The sequence below is a fragment of the Patella vulgata genome, chromosome 5 (genome assembly GCF_932274485.2).
Source record: "Patella vulgata chromosome 5, xgPatVulg1.2, whole genome shotgun sequence".
NCBI lineage: Eukaryota > Metazoa > Mollusca > Gastropoda > Patellidae > Patella > Patella vulgata.
In genome coordinates, this window is record NC_065883.2 from 42778944 (window position 1) to 42793667 (window position 14724).

At 34.5% G+C, this 14724-nt stretch overlaps 1 protein-coding gene across 5 annotated transcripts in view; it reads right to left on the bottom strand.

Annotated features, from left to right (window-relative positions):
• Positions 1 to 14724, bottom strand: part of LOC126820261 (transmembrane protein 87A) — a 444177-nt gene that overhangs the window by 170018 nt on the left and 259435 nt on the right. For all 5 annotated transcript variants that reach the window (XM_056100811.1, XM_056100809.1, XM_056100810.1 and 2 more), the window contains exon 16: positions 12937 to 13007. In XM_056100811.1, the coding sequence (XP_055956786.1) occupies positions 12937 to 13007 (71 nt within the window). The remainder of the gene's footprint in view (positions 1 to 12936; positions 13008 to 14724) is intronic.

Consider the following 14724-nt stretch of genomic DNA (forward strand, 5'->3'; position numbering starts at 1 on the left):
TTATTCACACGGGGAGCGTACATGTAATTTGTTGATGCCAATTCCATAATATTATTGATACAGTGCGCTTTGGTCGTGCGTATTGTTCTCCCAAGCAGAGTTGTCTTCCCTTGCAGATCACACCTGCGCTGGATGGATAGCGAGATGCGTGCGCATAAGGACCTGAAAAGACGCCATTTTGATTTGAGTTGGTAAGTAAGTACTGTACTGTATTAATTCGTTGGACGTTTTTTTCTTCTTTTGTTTTGAGTAGATCTCAGCAACTGATTGTCGGATCGTTACGATTTCTTCGGTTTTATCGGAAAAGTGGGTGTGACTTAGAGGATAAAGCTATTTTGAACGTTCTGCGACAATGCGAAATGTCCGAAATCACCAAAGCTATCGTTTTTAGAAATATTGCAGTAATTTTAACAATAATCATTGGATTTTAACTTTCGATGCATTTTGGCATAGCCGGAGACGGGGCACATAGCTACGCTACTTTTGATTTTCGGCAAATCTTCGCAGATATTAGGCGCTAAATTTAGAAAATTTAAATTTTTACAAAAAACTTTTTTATTTATGAATATTTTTTAGTCGTGTTTTACACAAATATAACGAGTCCTCTGACTTGGGCAAAAATGTGAAATTTTTTTGTCTCGGTAATTTTCCTTGGCCCCCATTGGCTAATTCAGTTTTTCAGTCCTAGATTAATTATTTATTGTTCGATTTGTATAAAACAAAGTTCATATGCTCCGTTGTCTCAATTGTCATTTTTTTTGTTATCAATAGTGTTATCTGTCGGCACCGGAAGTGGCGTAAATTGACAAAAAACTACAATTTTGACAGTTAGGTACCATTTTTCGAAAGCAAATATTATTTTTTTCAAATCTGGTATAACTGAAATTGTGCGCCCTTTAAAGGCGCACAAAATGTTGGGACCAGTTTTTTTAATTTCGATTCCGTTTTCGGGCTATTTCGATTAAAAGGTGAAAAAAGGTGTAAAATTAAGCTATTTACAACCTATCCAGCGTTTTCATATTTTAAAATATTACTTCGTAACTTTCATAAACTCGTAGCAATAATCTATACGGAGAGAATGTATGTGAAAATTAATTTGTAATATGCGCAGTTGCCGAGAAATGGGCAATTTTGCATGAGTCACTTTTTACGCTAGTTTGCCTGTAAAAGAGTCAATTATTATTCGATTTTCATAAAAGTGACACCATTTGATGTGTAATGTCAATTTTAACTAGGTCAAACCAATTTAACATTTTCAATATCACCGGAAATGACGTAATTTGGGCAAAAATTGTATTTATAGCCTTCGAAACCAGTAATTTAATCAAATGAGTCATATTTGTTATTTGTTTAAAATTTTGATATTTGATTCAAATCAACTAATACAATGAACCCTTACGATCATATAGATATCACAAAATGGTTTCTAACTTGTTCAGTTGCGGAGAAATAGGCAATTTTCAACAGGTCACTTTTTAAGGTTTTTTGTCAATAAAAGTGTCAATTATTATTCGATTTTCATGAAATTTTCACTGTGTGATACATAATGCCATTTACGATTTCATACAAGTAATTTAAGATTTTCATTATCACCGGAAGTAACATCATTTTGGCAAAAACTGTATTTTTAGCCTTCAAAACAGATATTTTATTCAAATGAATCAGATTTGTAATGTTTTTAAAATTATGATATTTGATTCCAATCAACAAATAGAATGAACTCATTCGATCATACAGATACCTCAAAATGGTTTCTAACTTGTACGGTGGCAGATAAATAGGCGATTTTCTACAAGTCATTTTTCAAGGTTTTTGGTCTATAAAGGTGGCAATTATTATAGGATTTACATAAAATTTTCACCATGTGATGATGCTATTTCTGATTTCATAAACCAATTTAACATTTTCATTATCACCGGAAGTAATGTAATTTTGACAGGATCACTGACATGTAGCAAATGAATTGATTGCTGGATTTGGTTGTTTCTGCGTCCATTTTAATTCATGTGTGCAATGCTTATGTGGAAACCTGTTTAACAGTTTCATTGGTACCGGAAGTGACATAAGTTCAAGGGTAACGTGGCACCGGTGAAACCCGTCATTACTGCTTCGCAGTTCTAGTTGTTAATTATATTGATGTTAAGGTCAAGAACAGATGCATTTATAGTACTGGAATTTTCTTTATTTAATATTAGTTGAGGAGGATATATTTCACTTTTATATTCGTTGAAATTTCTGTTATCATTGATAGGTGTTATGTCATCAATGTATCGGAAGGTATAGTTTAGACTTTTAGCTTCTTTGTAATCTGTTTTTCTTTTATGGTCTTGAAAGTCGAATTCGTATAAATAAATGTGCGTTTGCCATAAATGGGGCGGGGTCAGTTCCCATTGGCAAACCAATGGTTTGTTGCATTATCTGATCCCCAACCTCAAATATGGCATTATCAATAAGGAAATGTATGATATTTTGAAATTTTTCTTTATCAAAAACTACAGTGTCGGCATTGCGACGTTTTATAATCCATTTAGCATCTTCTGCATAAATGGCCATCAAGTTTCTGCCTTTCCCGAAAGCTCCATTAAAGGCTTTATCTACAAACCAATCTAAATTATCTTTAAGATCTGCATGTTGAAGCATAGTATACAAAGTAGAAAAATCGAACGTTTCTATTGTGTTTGCATTCATTTTTTTATTGATTTTTTCTAAAGTGTCTACTATAGGTTTATTTTTATCAATTATAAAAAAACTATTAATTCCAGTATAGCTACGAAGTGTTCTGCACCAAATGGCATGTTGGGTTTGGCATAAGTTAAGCCCTTTGGTGATAGTCTTGGCTAATGGTTTCGTTTGGCAGATACTGGAGGATATTATATATCTGAATTTTTCTAGGTTTTTATGGAATTTAGGTATAGAATAGATGTAAGGTAGTGCATCTATTTTCACATTGTCTTTAATATCATTACTCCTGTTAAATGTATATTGGTTAAGTAAAATATCTAGTTTAGTTAAATCCGTAATGGATTTATAAGTGTCATTATGGGTATTGGGCCAAAGTCAGTAAGAATATTTCTAATATAGTATTTTTTACAGATAAAGGCAATATTATTGCTGGCCTTATCGACAGGCGTTAGAACAAATCTATCTTGAAGAGAAGCAAGACATTCAACTACGGATGTATTATTTAGGATTTCGGGTGGCGGGTGTCTTGGGTTAAGTTTTATATATTTGATTCTTTTTGACAAGAGATCAAAAACAGTGTTTTTCCATTCTCCAAAAGATTCTAATGGTGCACGAAATTTATCAGACCAAGCTACTATGCATTTCCTGATTTGAGATTTAAGATTATTATGTAACTTTTTGAAATTAGTTTTACTAGGTTGTTCTCGAAATTGTGGTCCAAAGCGAAAAAGTTTTTTAAGATTTTTATCTTCAACAATATCGAAGTTTCCTGTCAGTATATGGTCATGAAACTTGTCTTTAAAGGGAGAGTTGGCGCATTGACATCTAGTATTATCGTAATTATTAATAAATTCTTGTACGTTAAGGTTTTCAATAGTTTGATGGTAGTTAAATAATTTATTACGAATTGGAGGTAAAAATTTGTATAGGACTGTAGGTGAAATTTTAGGAATAGTATCTGGTATAGATTTAATTACTGATTGGTCTCTAAAGATTCTATTCAATCCAATGTCTTGTATATGTTTATCTGTAAAAATGATTTTACATAACACGTCAGGTTTTTTCTTTTGCGCTTTATGAGGCTGTATTGAATGCTTAGGTGAAAATTTACTATTTATCAAATCGGTTATAACATCGTAATATTGAGGAATAAAGCGTTCATTAAGTTGATTAGAATAGATGATATCCTGTATGAGGACACCAAGTTTCTTATCTGTAGATTTTTTCAAAGTGTGTATAATTTGTCGGGCTAGGTTGAGTACACAAGTTGCACAGGACAATTTATTGGAAGTATGGTTATTACATACTATGTATAACCAAAAGTCTGTTATTGTTATTACATGTTTTTTAAACATACATTTTGTTCGAGCTAGATCTGCCTATTGCAATTGCCGGACTTTCTTTAGGCCAGAAATGTTACATAATCCATGATTAACTGCAAAAGTGGATAATCAAGACTTTCTTTACTATCGTTACAGCGGTAACAATGACAATCGAGTTTACAGTGTTTTTAAAATGAGATTTTTGGGTCGCTGAGTGAAGTAATTTGACTCTAATTGTCGGCATATCCTCTTTATATAAGAACTGCCTACTCTTTATCTAATCTCCTATAATGTATCTTTAAGTTACAACTTGAATTATGGTATATTAATTGTTGAAAATGAACCATTGTATTTCTTGACAATGTTATTAGTTGATTGTGAACCATATCTGGGATTTCCTCCCACTGCTAATTAAGACCTCTATTATTATATATTGTTGAAATAAAATGTGGTTTAAAGCCTACTGTTCAGCTCCTAATGAACTTATCTTGGTCAACACTGGGATCGAACATGGAACTTTAAGCGAGTCAACATCTTACTCACTGAGCCCCCATGTTCCTTGTATCAAGCCTGTAAATTCCATAAAGATATTTCTAACCAAAACATGTGTGATAGTCCAGGGCCTATTTTAACGTACCTCCTGATGAAAAATCTGTTCTTCGAAAAATTATATCTATGGTTGTGAACGGAGAAACGGCATTCGTAATAATTGGGATTGGTATCTAATCTTGTCTCACAATTTTTTTCCACTTGTGATTGTGGACACCCACCAGTCTCAATTTCTTTGTTCGATTTCGTTTTGGCTCAGATCTGCAACAATTATTGGCTTTTTATGCCCCCACAAGAACCTGTTCAACATGCAAAATAAACTGTTCCCAAACCCAGGGCCTCCCCTTTATGAAAATATGGTCAAAGCATTTAATGCATATACTTTGGGTTATGACCCCTGACTTTTAACTTTTACACAGAACGTCAAATATGTACTAAGTTTGTGTATCCTCCCATCATTTGTGTCCGGTTCTGCTGAAACTTCTGTGTCCATCATTCTATGAATTTTTGGGTTATGGACAAAATGTACGTGGAACAAAGTTTGTGGGCTTTCGTTTTTATATCAATAAATATATATTGAATAATTCGTAAATTGTGTTATCTTTAATAGAAAAACACTGTGGAATGTAGGACTGCTTTTTCACGACTTCATTATCTTTTATTTATGATTAAAATTCAATTGTCGTGCGACATTCCTTTAATGCAATTGATTGCCGCAATAAAAGTGGACTTTTATATTGAATATATAAAATAATATCGTTAATGAATGTCTTGAGTTCAAAGAATTTAGGCCTAATCTGATACAAGATTTTAATTGTAAGTATTTAACTAAAATTTTTAGAACCCAATACTCTTTCGCAACATATTAATTCTTCGGTAAATTCCACGCCAAATGATGAAATAACCGTACGGGCAAGATAATATAAATTGACACTACTTAAACAATTACATTCATTAGAAATTGTAACAAAAATGTGAAAACATAATTCGTCGCACGATCATAGTTCAATATAATAGGCTGCACTATCATAAAGACGCAAAGAATAGAAAGCGCTTCACACTATATAGTGCGAGTTGCAGTGTTTACTTTTCACGTCATACAACTTCCAAGATGGCGGACTTATGACGTCGTTGTAAAAGACGTCATTGCTATTCTAGTCTATATTTCTATGATCAGGACTTGCAGTTGTCATCCTTAGGCTATAAGGAATACATATCCCAAGGTTGAAGACGACCCATTAAGAATCGTAGCATGTATATGATAAATACAAAGATAGACTGCCAGGCAACGAAACATACGCCAACAGCGGCTAAATCGTCCGAGCGGTTGACAAGGGTTGTCGCATATTTATGCCTTTACAAGACAGTTCCATATAGATCAGATTAGAATTTTTGCCATTTAAGGGTTCACAAGATTCTACAAATTGAAACAAGGGTCTCAACTCTGAAAGTAATCTACAGAAATTGTTGAAATTTGAGAGGCTTTTTCGTTTCAAAAATTTAAATGATGCATATAAATTTCATAAATATCGGATGATAACTTTCACCAATCGCGTATTAACCAGATTGAACAAAGTGAAACAAGGGCCATAAGTCTAGAAGTAATAAACGGAAATTGCTGAAATTCAATAGGATTCTTCTCTTTACTAATTTAAATGACACATGTAAATTTCATACAGATCGGCAGATAACTTTTGATGTTAGAGCATTCACAAAGTTCAATAAAGTGAAACAAGGGCTATAACTCTAGACGTAATAAACAGAACTTGCTGAAATTCAATAAGTTTCTTCGTTTCACACATTTAAATAATGCATATAAATTTCAGAAAGATCGGATGATAAATTTTGTCGTTAGAGCGTTCACAAGGTTCAATAAAGTGAAATAAGGGCAATAACTCTAGACGTAATACACAGAAATTGCTGAAATTCAATAGGCTTCTTCGTTTCACTAATTCAAATAATGCATATAAATTTCAGAAAGATAGGATGATAACTTTTGGGGTTAGAGCTTTCACAAGGTTAAACAAAGTGAAACAAGGGCCATAACTCAGTAATAAACGGAAATTGCTGAAATTCAAAAGGCTTCTTCGTTTCACTAATTTAAATATTGCATATAAATTTCACAAAGATCGGATGTTAACTTTTGGCATTAGAGCCTTCACAAGGTACAACAAAGTGAAACAAGGGCCATAACTCTAGATGTTATAAACGGAAATTATTGAAATTAAATAGGCTTCTTCTTTTCACTAATCTAAATAATGCATATAAATTTCAGAAAGATAGGATAATAACTTTTGGGGTTAGAGCAGTCACAAGGTTAAACAAAGTGAAACAAGACCCATAACTGTAGAAGTAATAAACGGAAATTGCTGAAATTCAATAAGCTTCTTCGTTTCCCTAATTTAAATATTGCATATAAATTTCACAAAGATCGGATGTTAACTTTTGGCATTAGAGCGTTCACAAGGTTAAACAAAGTGAAACAGGGGCCATAACTCTAGACGTTAAAAACGGAAATTATTGAAATTAAATAGGCTTCTTCATCTCACTAATGTAAACAACATATATCAATTTTAAAACAATTGGATGATAACTTTTGGCATTAGAGCGTTCATAAGAAATTGTGGACGACCGACGGACAGACGGACCGACGGCAATAAACGTCCACATTTCTATGTGGGCGTATAAAAATTGGGTGTTGCTCTGTTCCACAGGGTCGGACATGCACCAAAATTAATAGATGTCATCCTTAGGGCATAAGGAATAAGTATGAAAAGTTTTCAAGACAATCGATTAAGAATTGCGGCCTGTAGGCGACACATAGACCCACAAAAAGAAAATGGGCGTGCCTCTACCCCTGGGGTTTGGGCATGCACCACAAACAATAGGGATGTTCCTTAGGGTATGAAATAAGTATGAAAAGTTGCGAAGATGATACGTTAAGAAATGTGGTCTGTAGACGACAAATACAAGAAATAGGCGTGGCTCTGCCCCTGGGGGTTGGGCATGCACCAAAGACAATAGGGATGGTTAGGAAATGAAATTAAGTGAAATCTAGTTTTATGGCACGTCAGCACCCACCGGGCTATATTGCACTTATGCGAGACAGGTTAAATAAATATCACAGAAAAAGTATTATATGCATAAATAAAAACAATATCACAGTAAATAAAATTAACCAGCGGCTGCCAGGCAGGATACGCCCACATTTTCGAGAGATGGATAGAGAACAAGCTAAAAAGAAAGTGATTTTTCCTACAATCAAGGGCCATAATTCAGGAAATTACAATTCGATATGCACAAATATCGAAAGGAAACCGAGATCTTTGGGTTATAAACTTACATTTCAAGTTTCAACAAAATCGGATAAAAATTGGGACCTCTATAGGGTCCACAACCTTGATATACTTTATTTTTACGCTATTTGAGAACGAGGGGCGTCCATTTTGTCTGTCAGTTTTGGGCAGATTTTCACGAAATTCAAACTCAGCCGTCCTTAGGGTGTAACGGTGATATAATAATATGTTTTTTTAAATCGGGTAAAAATTATGACCTCTATAGGGTCAACAAGCTAAAAACTTGATTTTTCGTACAATCAGGGGCCATAATTCAGGAAGTTACGGTCCGATATGCGCGAATATCGGAAGGAACCAAGATCTTGGGGTTATATACTTACATTTCAAGTTTCAACAAAATCGGATAAAAAATGTGACCTCTCCGTTGTTCACAAGCTGAAAAAGTGATTTTTCGTACAATCAGGGGCCATAATCCATGAAGTTACAGTCCGATTAAAATTGTGACCTCTATACACTAGGGACTGGGTATCATTCAGATTTGATGAAAAAAGGAAAGAAACTGAGCTTACCATCTATAATCTAATACCATCAAGATTCATCAAATAACGCCCAGTTTGTGCTACCGTTTAGTTTAAGAACCACCATTTAGTTTTGACATTGGTCATCTAGTTTATGACCATTTAGTTTAATTTTGATATTGGTCATCCAGTTTATGACCATTTAGTTTCATAAACTAGACAACCGATGTCAAACTAAACGGTAGCACAAACTTTGCAGTTTTTGATGAATCTTGATGCTATTTAAGAATGAGTTTGCGAGAGAATCGCGCAAAATTTAAAAAAAACGGCACAAGCGGTGTCGGGCGATTTTGACCAAACTTTGCAGATTTGGTCATTGGGTACCCCGTATACCCCACATGAAATATGAGGTTCAGTTTCTGGAGGAATGTGTCTATTATTCCAGTTTAATCAAATAGCTCCTACGTACAGTCTTTCGTTTAATCTGGGGTCTTTCCTAAAACTTTGGACAGTGATTTAAGGTATTAAAAACGGTGAAAGTATTGTTAGTCTCCAAACGGTATCGTTTACATTGTAGCCGTTTTGATAGCCTCGTTTGTCACGCAATTAGTTTTTCTGCAATATTCTGCTATGCACTGGTTAATGGGCGTAATAAATTTCGTGAATCATGACGTAACGTTATGTAAACACATTTGGAGCTCTGTTTAAACCCGAATGATATTGTTACGCAGTTAGGTATTGGTAATGTTAATCGGACTATTGACCAGTCATAATTTGGAACTGAAATTTGCCTACATTACGGCAGTGTTGAGTGGGATTCGGTCTAATCAAACGAAACACTGCGTGGAGTATGCTACAACAGTGACCTTATGCTCATATACTATTTGTATTTACCTTTTTTGAAATATCGCTTGATTCGCTTGTCAAGTATAGACAGATGTACATGACTACTACACTATTTAGTTTTTACGATTTGCTGTTCAAAAATTCATCATCCTTCTACTAGATCATGAGATTATATTGCCGAATTACTAAAATGTTGAAAAATAGTCTAGAGAGATTAATTGTATTTACCAAGAACAGCTCTTTTGGCATTTACAGTAAATTAAGCTTTTCAAAATTTTAACAGTGTAATTGTGAGCTCAGTTTTCGTGATTAGATACTTATTAGACATATATATAATATATATAGATAGATAGATAGGTAGATAGGTAGATAGACAGATAGATAGATAGGGAGAGAGAGAGAGAGAAAGAGAGAGAGAAATAGGGTTTAACGTCCACTTGACACAAACTAGGTCATTTCGGGACTAACATATGGTTTAATTTTATTTACATAATTCGCTAGTGCGTAGGGGTCTTTAGCAGTGGGAGGAAACCGGAGGACCCGGAGAAAACCCACGAGGTTGGACAGGCGACCCTACTCCTTGCCACGTACACCCGGGGATTCGAAACTAGATAGATGATTGATTAGATAGATAGTAGATAGTAAAGTATAGCGATATTTTTTAATTTGAAATACTTATTGATAATAAGTATTTGTAGTTTTGATAATGGAACATTTTTTAAACGTGAATTGTTTGATGAAAGTATAAAATGCGTTTATATTTATTTGTTTATTTCTATTTCTATTATGGCTCGTCCTTATGGAACTGGAACCCACGTTAATTTGGTTTCCAGTGCCATGTTGCACTTTTCAGTGTGTAAACCAGCGGCTGCCAGGCAGGATACGCCCACATTTTCGAGAGATGGATAGAGAACAAGCTAAAAAGAAGGCGATTTTTCGTACAATCGGGGGCCATAATTCAGGAAGTTATGGTCCGATATGCTCGAATATCTAAAGGAACCGAGTCTGTTGGATTATAAACTTACATTTGAAGTTTGAACAAAATCAGATAAAAATTGTGATCTCTATAGGGTCCACAACCTTGATATACCATATCGCTAATTGAAAACGAACGGCGGCCATTTTGTCTGTCAATTTTGGGTTGATTTTCACGAAATTCGAACTCAGCTGTCCTTAGGGTGTAGCGGTAATACAATAATACAGTTTTTTAAATCCGATAAAAATTATGACCTCTAATGGATCCACAAGCTAAAAATGCGATTTTTCCGTAAAAAGGGACCATATTTCAGGAATTTACGGTCCGATATGCGCGAATATCGAACGGAACCGAGATCTTTGGGTTAAAAACTTACATTTCAAGTTTCAACAAAATCGGATAAAAATTGTGACCTCTATAGGGTCCACAACCTTGATATACCATATTTTTTACGCTATTTGAGAACGAGGAGCGGCCATTTTGTCTGTCAATTTTGGGCCGATATTCATGAAATTCGAACTCATTCGTCCTTAACTGACCCAAGGCGACTTTTGTCGACACCTATAACGTTACCGTTAAGTACCCACAGCGACTTTTGTCGACAAAACCGGTTAGCCGAATGCAACGTTCCTAGCGTAATGAGAGTTATTTCCCTTATGAACAGAAGACTTTATCTCATTTGTTTACTTCCTGTTTGACATTTTGACAGTTAAAAATCTTACTGTTTCTCCTTGAAAAATTATAACAAAACGGTGATACATGTATGTCTAGACCTATTCGGCAACGTTCTCCTAATGACGGATTACCATCCTTATTGAATGACAGTGATTCAGATTTTATCTGTAGTGTAGATTTTTACAGTTTTACGTTAGGCCTAGAATAGAAGTAGGCTTAGTTAATCAACAAATTTCTATTAGTATTACGGTACTTAAATAAGCTTAAAATAAAAGAGATTCGTGATGAATAATTTTTAGTTCACAGCTGTCGAACAAAAAAAATAGAAATAACCATTATATGCATGAATTTTGCATGAAATGTCTAAATTAATTTTTTGTATAAACTTATATTTATGAAAATGGCATTAAATTTAGATTATTTCATCCATTTACATTAAGGGTGTATCTACAGTTGTTTATTAATGATATGACTTTAAAATGCATATCTATATTTTAATACTATTGACCATTATGACGTGGGTTTTTATGACGTTATGACGTCAAACCTCTGGGTCGTTTAAGAGTTAAGGTGTAACGGTGATATAATAATACGTTTTTTTAAATCGGATAAAAATTATGACCTCTATAGGGTCCACAAGCTAAAAACGCGATTTTTCGCACAATCAGGAGCCATAATTCAGGAAGTTATGGTCCGATATGCGCGAAGATCGACAGGAACCGAGATCTTTGGGTTATAAACTTACATTTCAAATTTCAACAAAATCGGATAAAAATTGTGGCCTCTATAGGGTCCACAACCTTGACATACCATATTTTTACGCTATTTGATAACGAACAGCGGCCATTTTGTCTGTCAATTTTGGGCCGATTTTCATGAAATTCGACCTCAGCTGTTTTTAGGGTGTAACTGTGATATAATAATACGTTTTTTTTAAATCGGATAAAAATTATGACCTCTATAGGGTCCACAAGCTAAAAACACGATTTGTCGTACAATCATGGGCCATAATTCAGGAAGTTACGGTACGATATGCGGCTGATTTTCACAAAATTCGAACTTAGTCGACCCTAGAGTGTAACGGTGATATAATAATACGTTTTTTTATATCGGATAAAAATTATGACCTCTATAGGGTCCACAAACTAAAAACGCGATTTTTCGTACAATCAGGGGCCATAATTCAGGAAGTTACTGTCCAATATGCGCGAATATCGAAAGGAACCAAGATCTTTGGGTTATAAACTTACATTTTAAGTTTCAACAAAATCGGATAAAAATTATGACCTCTATAGGGTTCACAAGCTAAAAACACAATTTTTCGTACAATCATGGGCCATACGGTACGATATGGGCCAATTTTCACAAAATTCGAACTCAGTCGACCCTAGAGTGTAACGGTGATATAATAATACGTTTTTTTATATCGGATAAAAATTATGACCTCTATAGGGTCCACAAGCTAAAAACGCGATTTTTCGTACAATCAGGGGCCATAATTCAGGAAGTTACAAGCCAATATGCGCTAATATCGAAAGGATCCAAGATCTTTGGGTTATAAACTTACATTTCAAGTTTCAACAAAATCTTGGGCTCACTGGCCAAGCCAGCTATGCCCTTGGTTATTATGAATGATGATACCTTCGATAGGTCAGTAGAGGGACTCTCAATTCAAAGAAACCTCGGCCATGTCTTTGATATTCTCAAAGATCATCGTTAGGGTATAAGGAATAAGTATGTAAAGTTTCAAGATGATCAGTTAAGAATTGCGGCCTGTAGGCGAACCACACACACACATACAGGGGCAATCTTTGTAATACTGAAAATAATTGGACTAATGTTTGGAGTGATATCATTAGAGACTCAACTGTCAGAATTTTGTAGTTTGGAAAGGATTCAAAATCCCTAAAATGACAATCAGAGTCTTTAAGAGTCAGACAACAATTATTATTATTCCTACTTAAAGCGTTCTCTACATTGTTTATTAGCTGATGAAGGATATCTCTATATTGTTCATTAACTTACGAACAATACACTTTGAATCTATTTGCGGAGAATGGTAGGCTACATACCGAATGCATCGTGCATCACATTTTCTTCTTCATCATCTTCAGCAGCATCTAACAATGGTGAGAATGCATACCTAAAACAAAATATTACAAGACAATTCTTAGTTTACCAAATAAATGATGTGCAGTATCAACTATTAGACACTTTATAAATAGTAAATAGGCACTGCCTTGTGGACGAAATCCATTATTACTTCAATCAAAGATAGGTTGCCAGGCAACGAATTATATGCCCACAAGGGCTAAATCGTTATCCATTTCATACAGATCGGTTAATAACTTTCGTAGTTGGAGTGTTTACAAGGTTCAACAAAGTGCAACAAAGGCTATAACTCTAGAAGTAATTAACAGAAATTGCTGAAATTCGTTGTTAGAGCTTTCACAAGTGAAACAAGGGCCATAACTCTAGAAATAATCTACGGATATTGTTGAATATCAACAGGCTTCAAAAGTGAAACAAGGCCCATAACTGTAGAAATAATTAACAGAAATTGTTGAAATTCAATGGGCTTCTTTGTTTCACTAATTTAAATAAATGCATATAAATTTAATACAGATCGGCGATATGATAACAAGTGAAACAAGGGCCATTGCTGAAATTCAATAGAATTCTGTTTCACTAATTTAATTAATGCATACACAATTAATACAGATCGGATGATAACTTTTGTTAAACAAGGGTCATAATAAACGGAAATTGCTGAATTTCAATAGGCTAAGTCTTAGTACTGTAAACAACATAATATATAAATTTAAAAAATATCCTGTGATAACTTTTGTTGTTGGTGCCTCCACAAGGTTCAAGAAAATGAAACAAGGACCATAACTATTGCAGTAATAAACGGAAATTGCTTAATCAATAGGCTTCTTTGTTTTACCAAATCAAATGATGCATACAAATTTAATGCAGATCAGGTGATAACTTTTGTTGTTAGAGCGTTCACACGGTTCAACAAAGTGAAAATTGTTAAAATTTAATAGGCTTCTTCATCTCACTAACGGATGGTGTGACGACAATATACGAGTACATTTAAAGCATTTAAAAGTTCAAGAGTTAATAATTTTTATATTAAATCTGACCCCAAGTTCACAAAGCATTCTTAGACTTATTCTATAAATAAATATTCTATTCTATAAATAAATATACTCTTCAAAAAAAGTAGGGGATATTCAGAAACAATACAAAACTGCAGAAATGCACTGCTGTTTTTATTAGAGATAACCAGTGTATGTTAATAACAGGAAAATTGCCTACACATGAACATAAACAGTTCATATGGGTGGTTATCTGACGGCCCCATTTCACTCGCAGAGAAATACTGTCAAAGGTGAAAATGGACGTTTTTGATTTTTGTCTTAATAATGAGTAATTGCTCCACTAATCCTCAGACATTCAGCAATTCGTCGTGGCGTACTCCTAATCAACCGTCCAATCACGATTTGGGGCAATCTGACCCACTCCTCTTGCTGTGCCACAGACAATTCTTGCAGTGTTGTCGGTTGAAGTTGACGTTGACGAACACGTCTACCGATCAAATTAAACGCAACACACTAAAGCAAAGATACGCTAAACAGTAAATCTTATGCAAGAACCGATAGGAAAGCAAACATGGATAGGATAAACCAGCAAGTGGCAGTTTTCATCAACCCTTCCTTGAAGTGTAGAATTTGACAATGAACCCCTCCCACGTGTATGGCGCTATTGCGTGTCGAACATGCAGCTCAGTGGTTCTGTTGGGGCGATAAGTTCTTCATCTGTGAACATACTCTCAAAGCATGTCAAGTGTACAT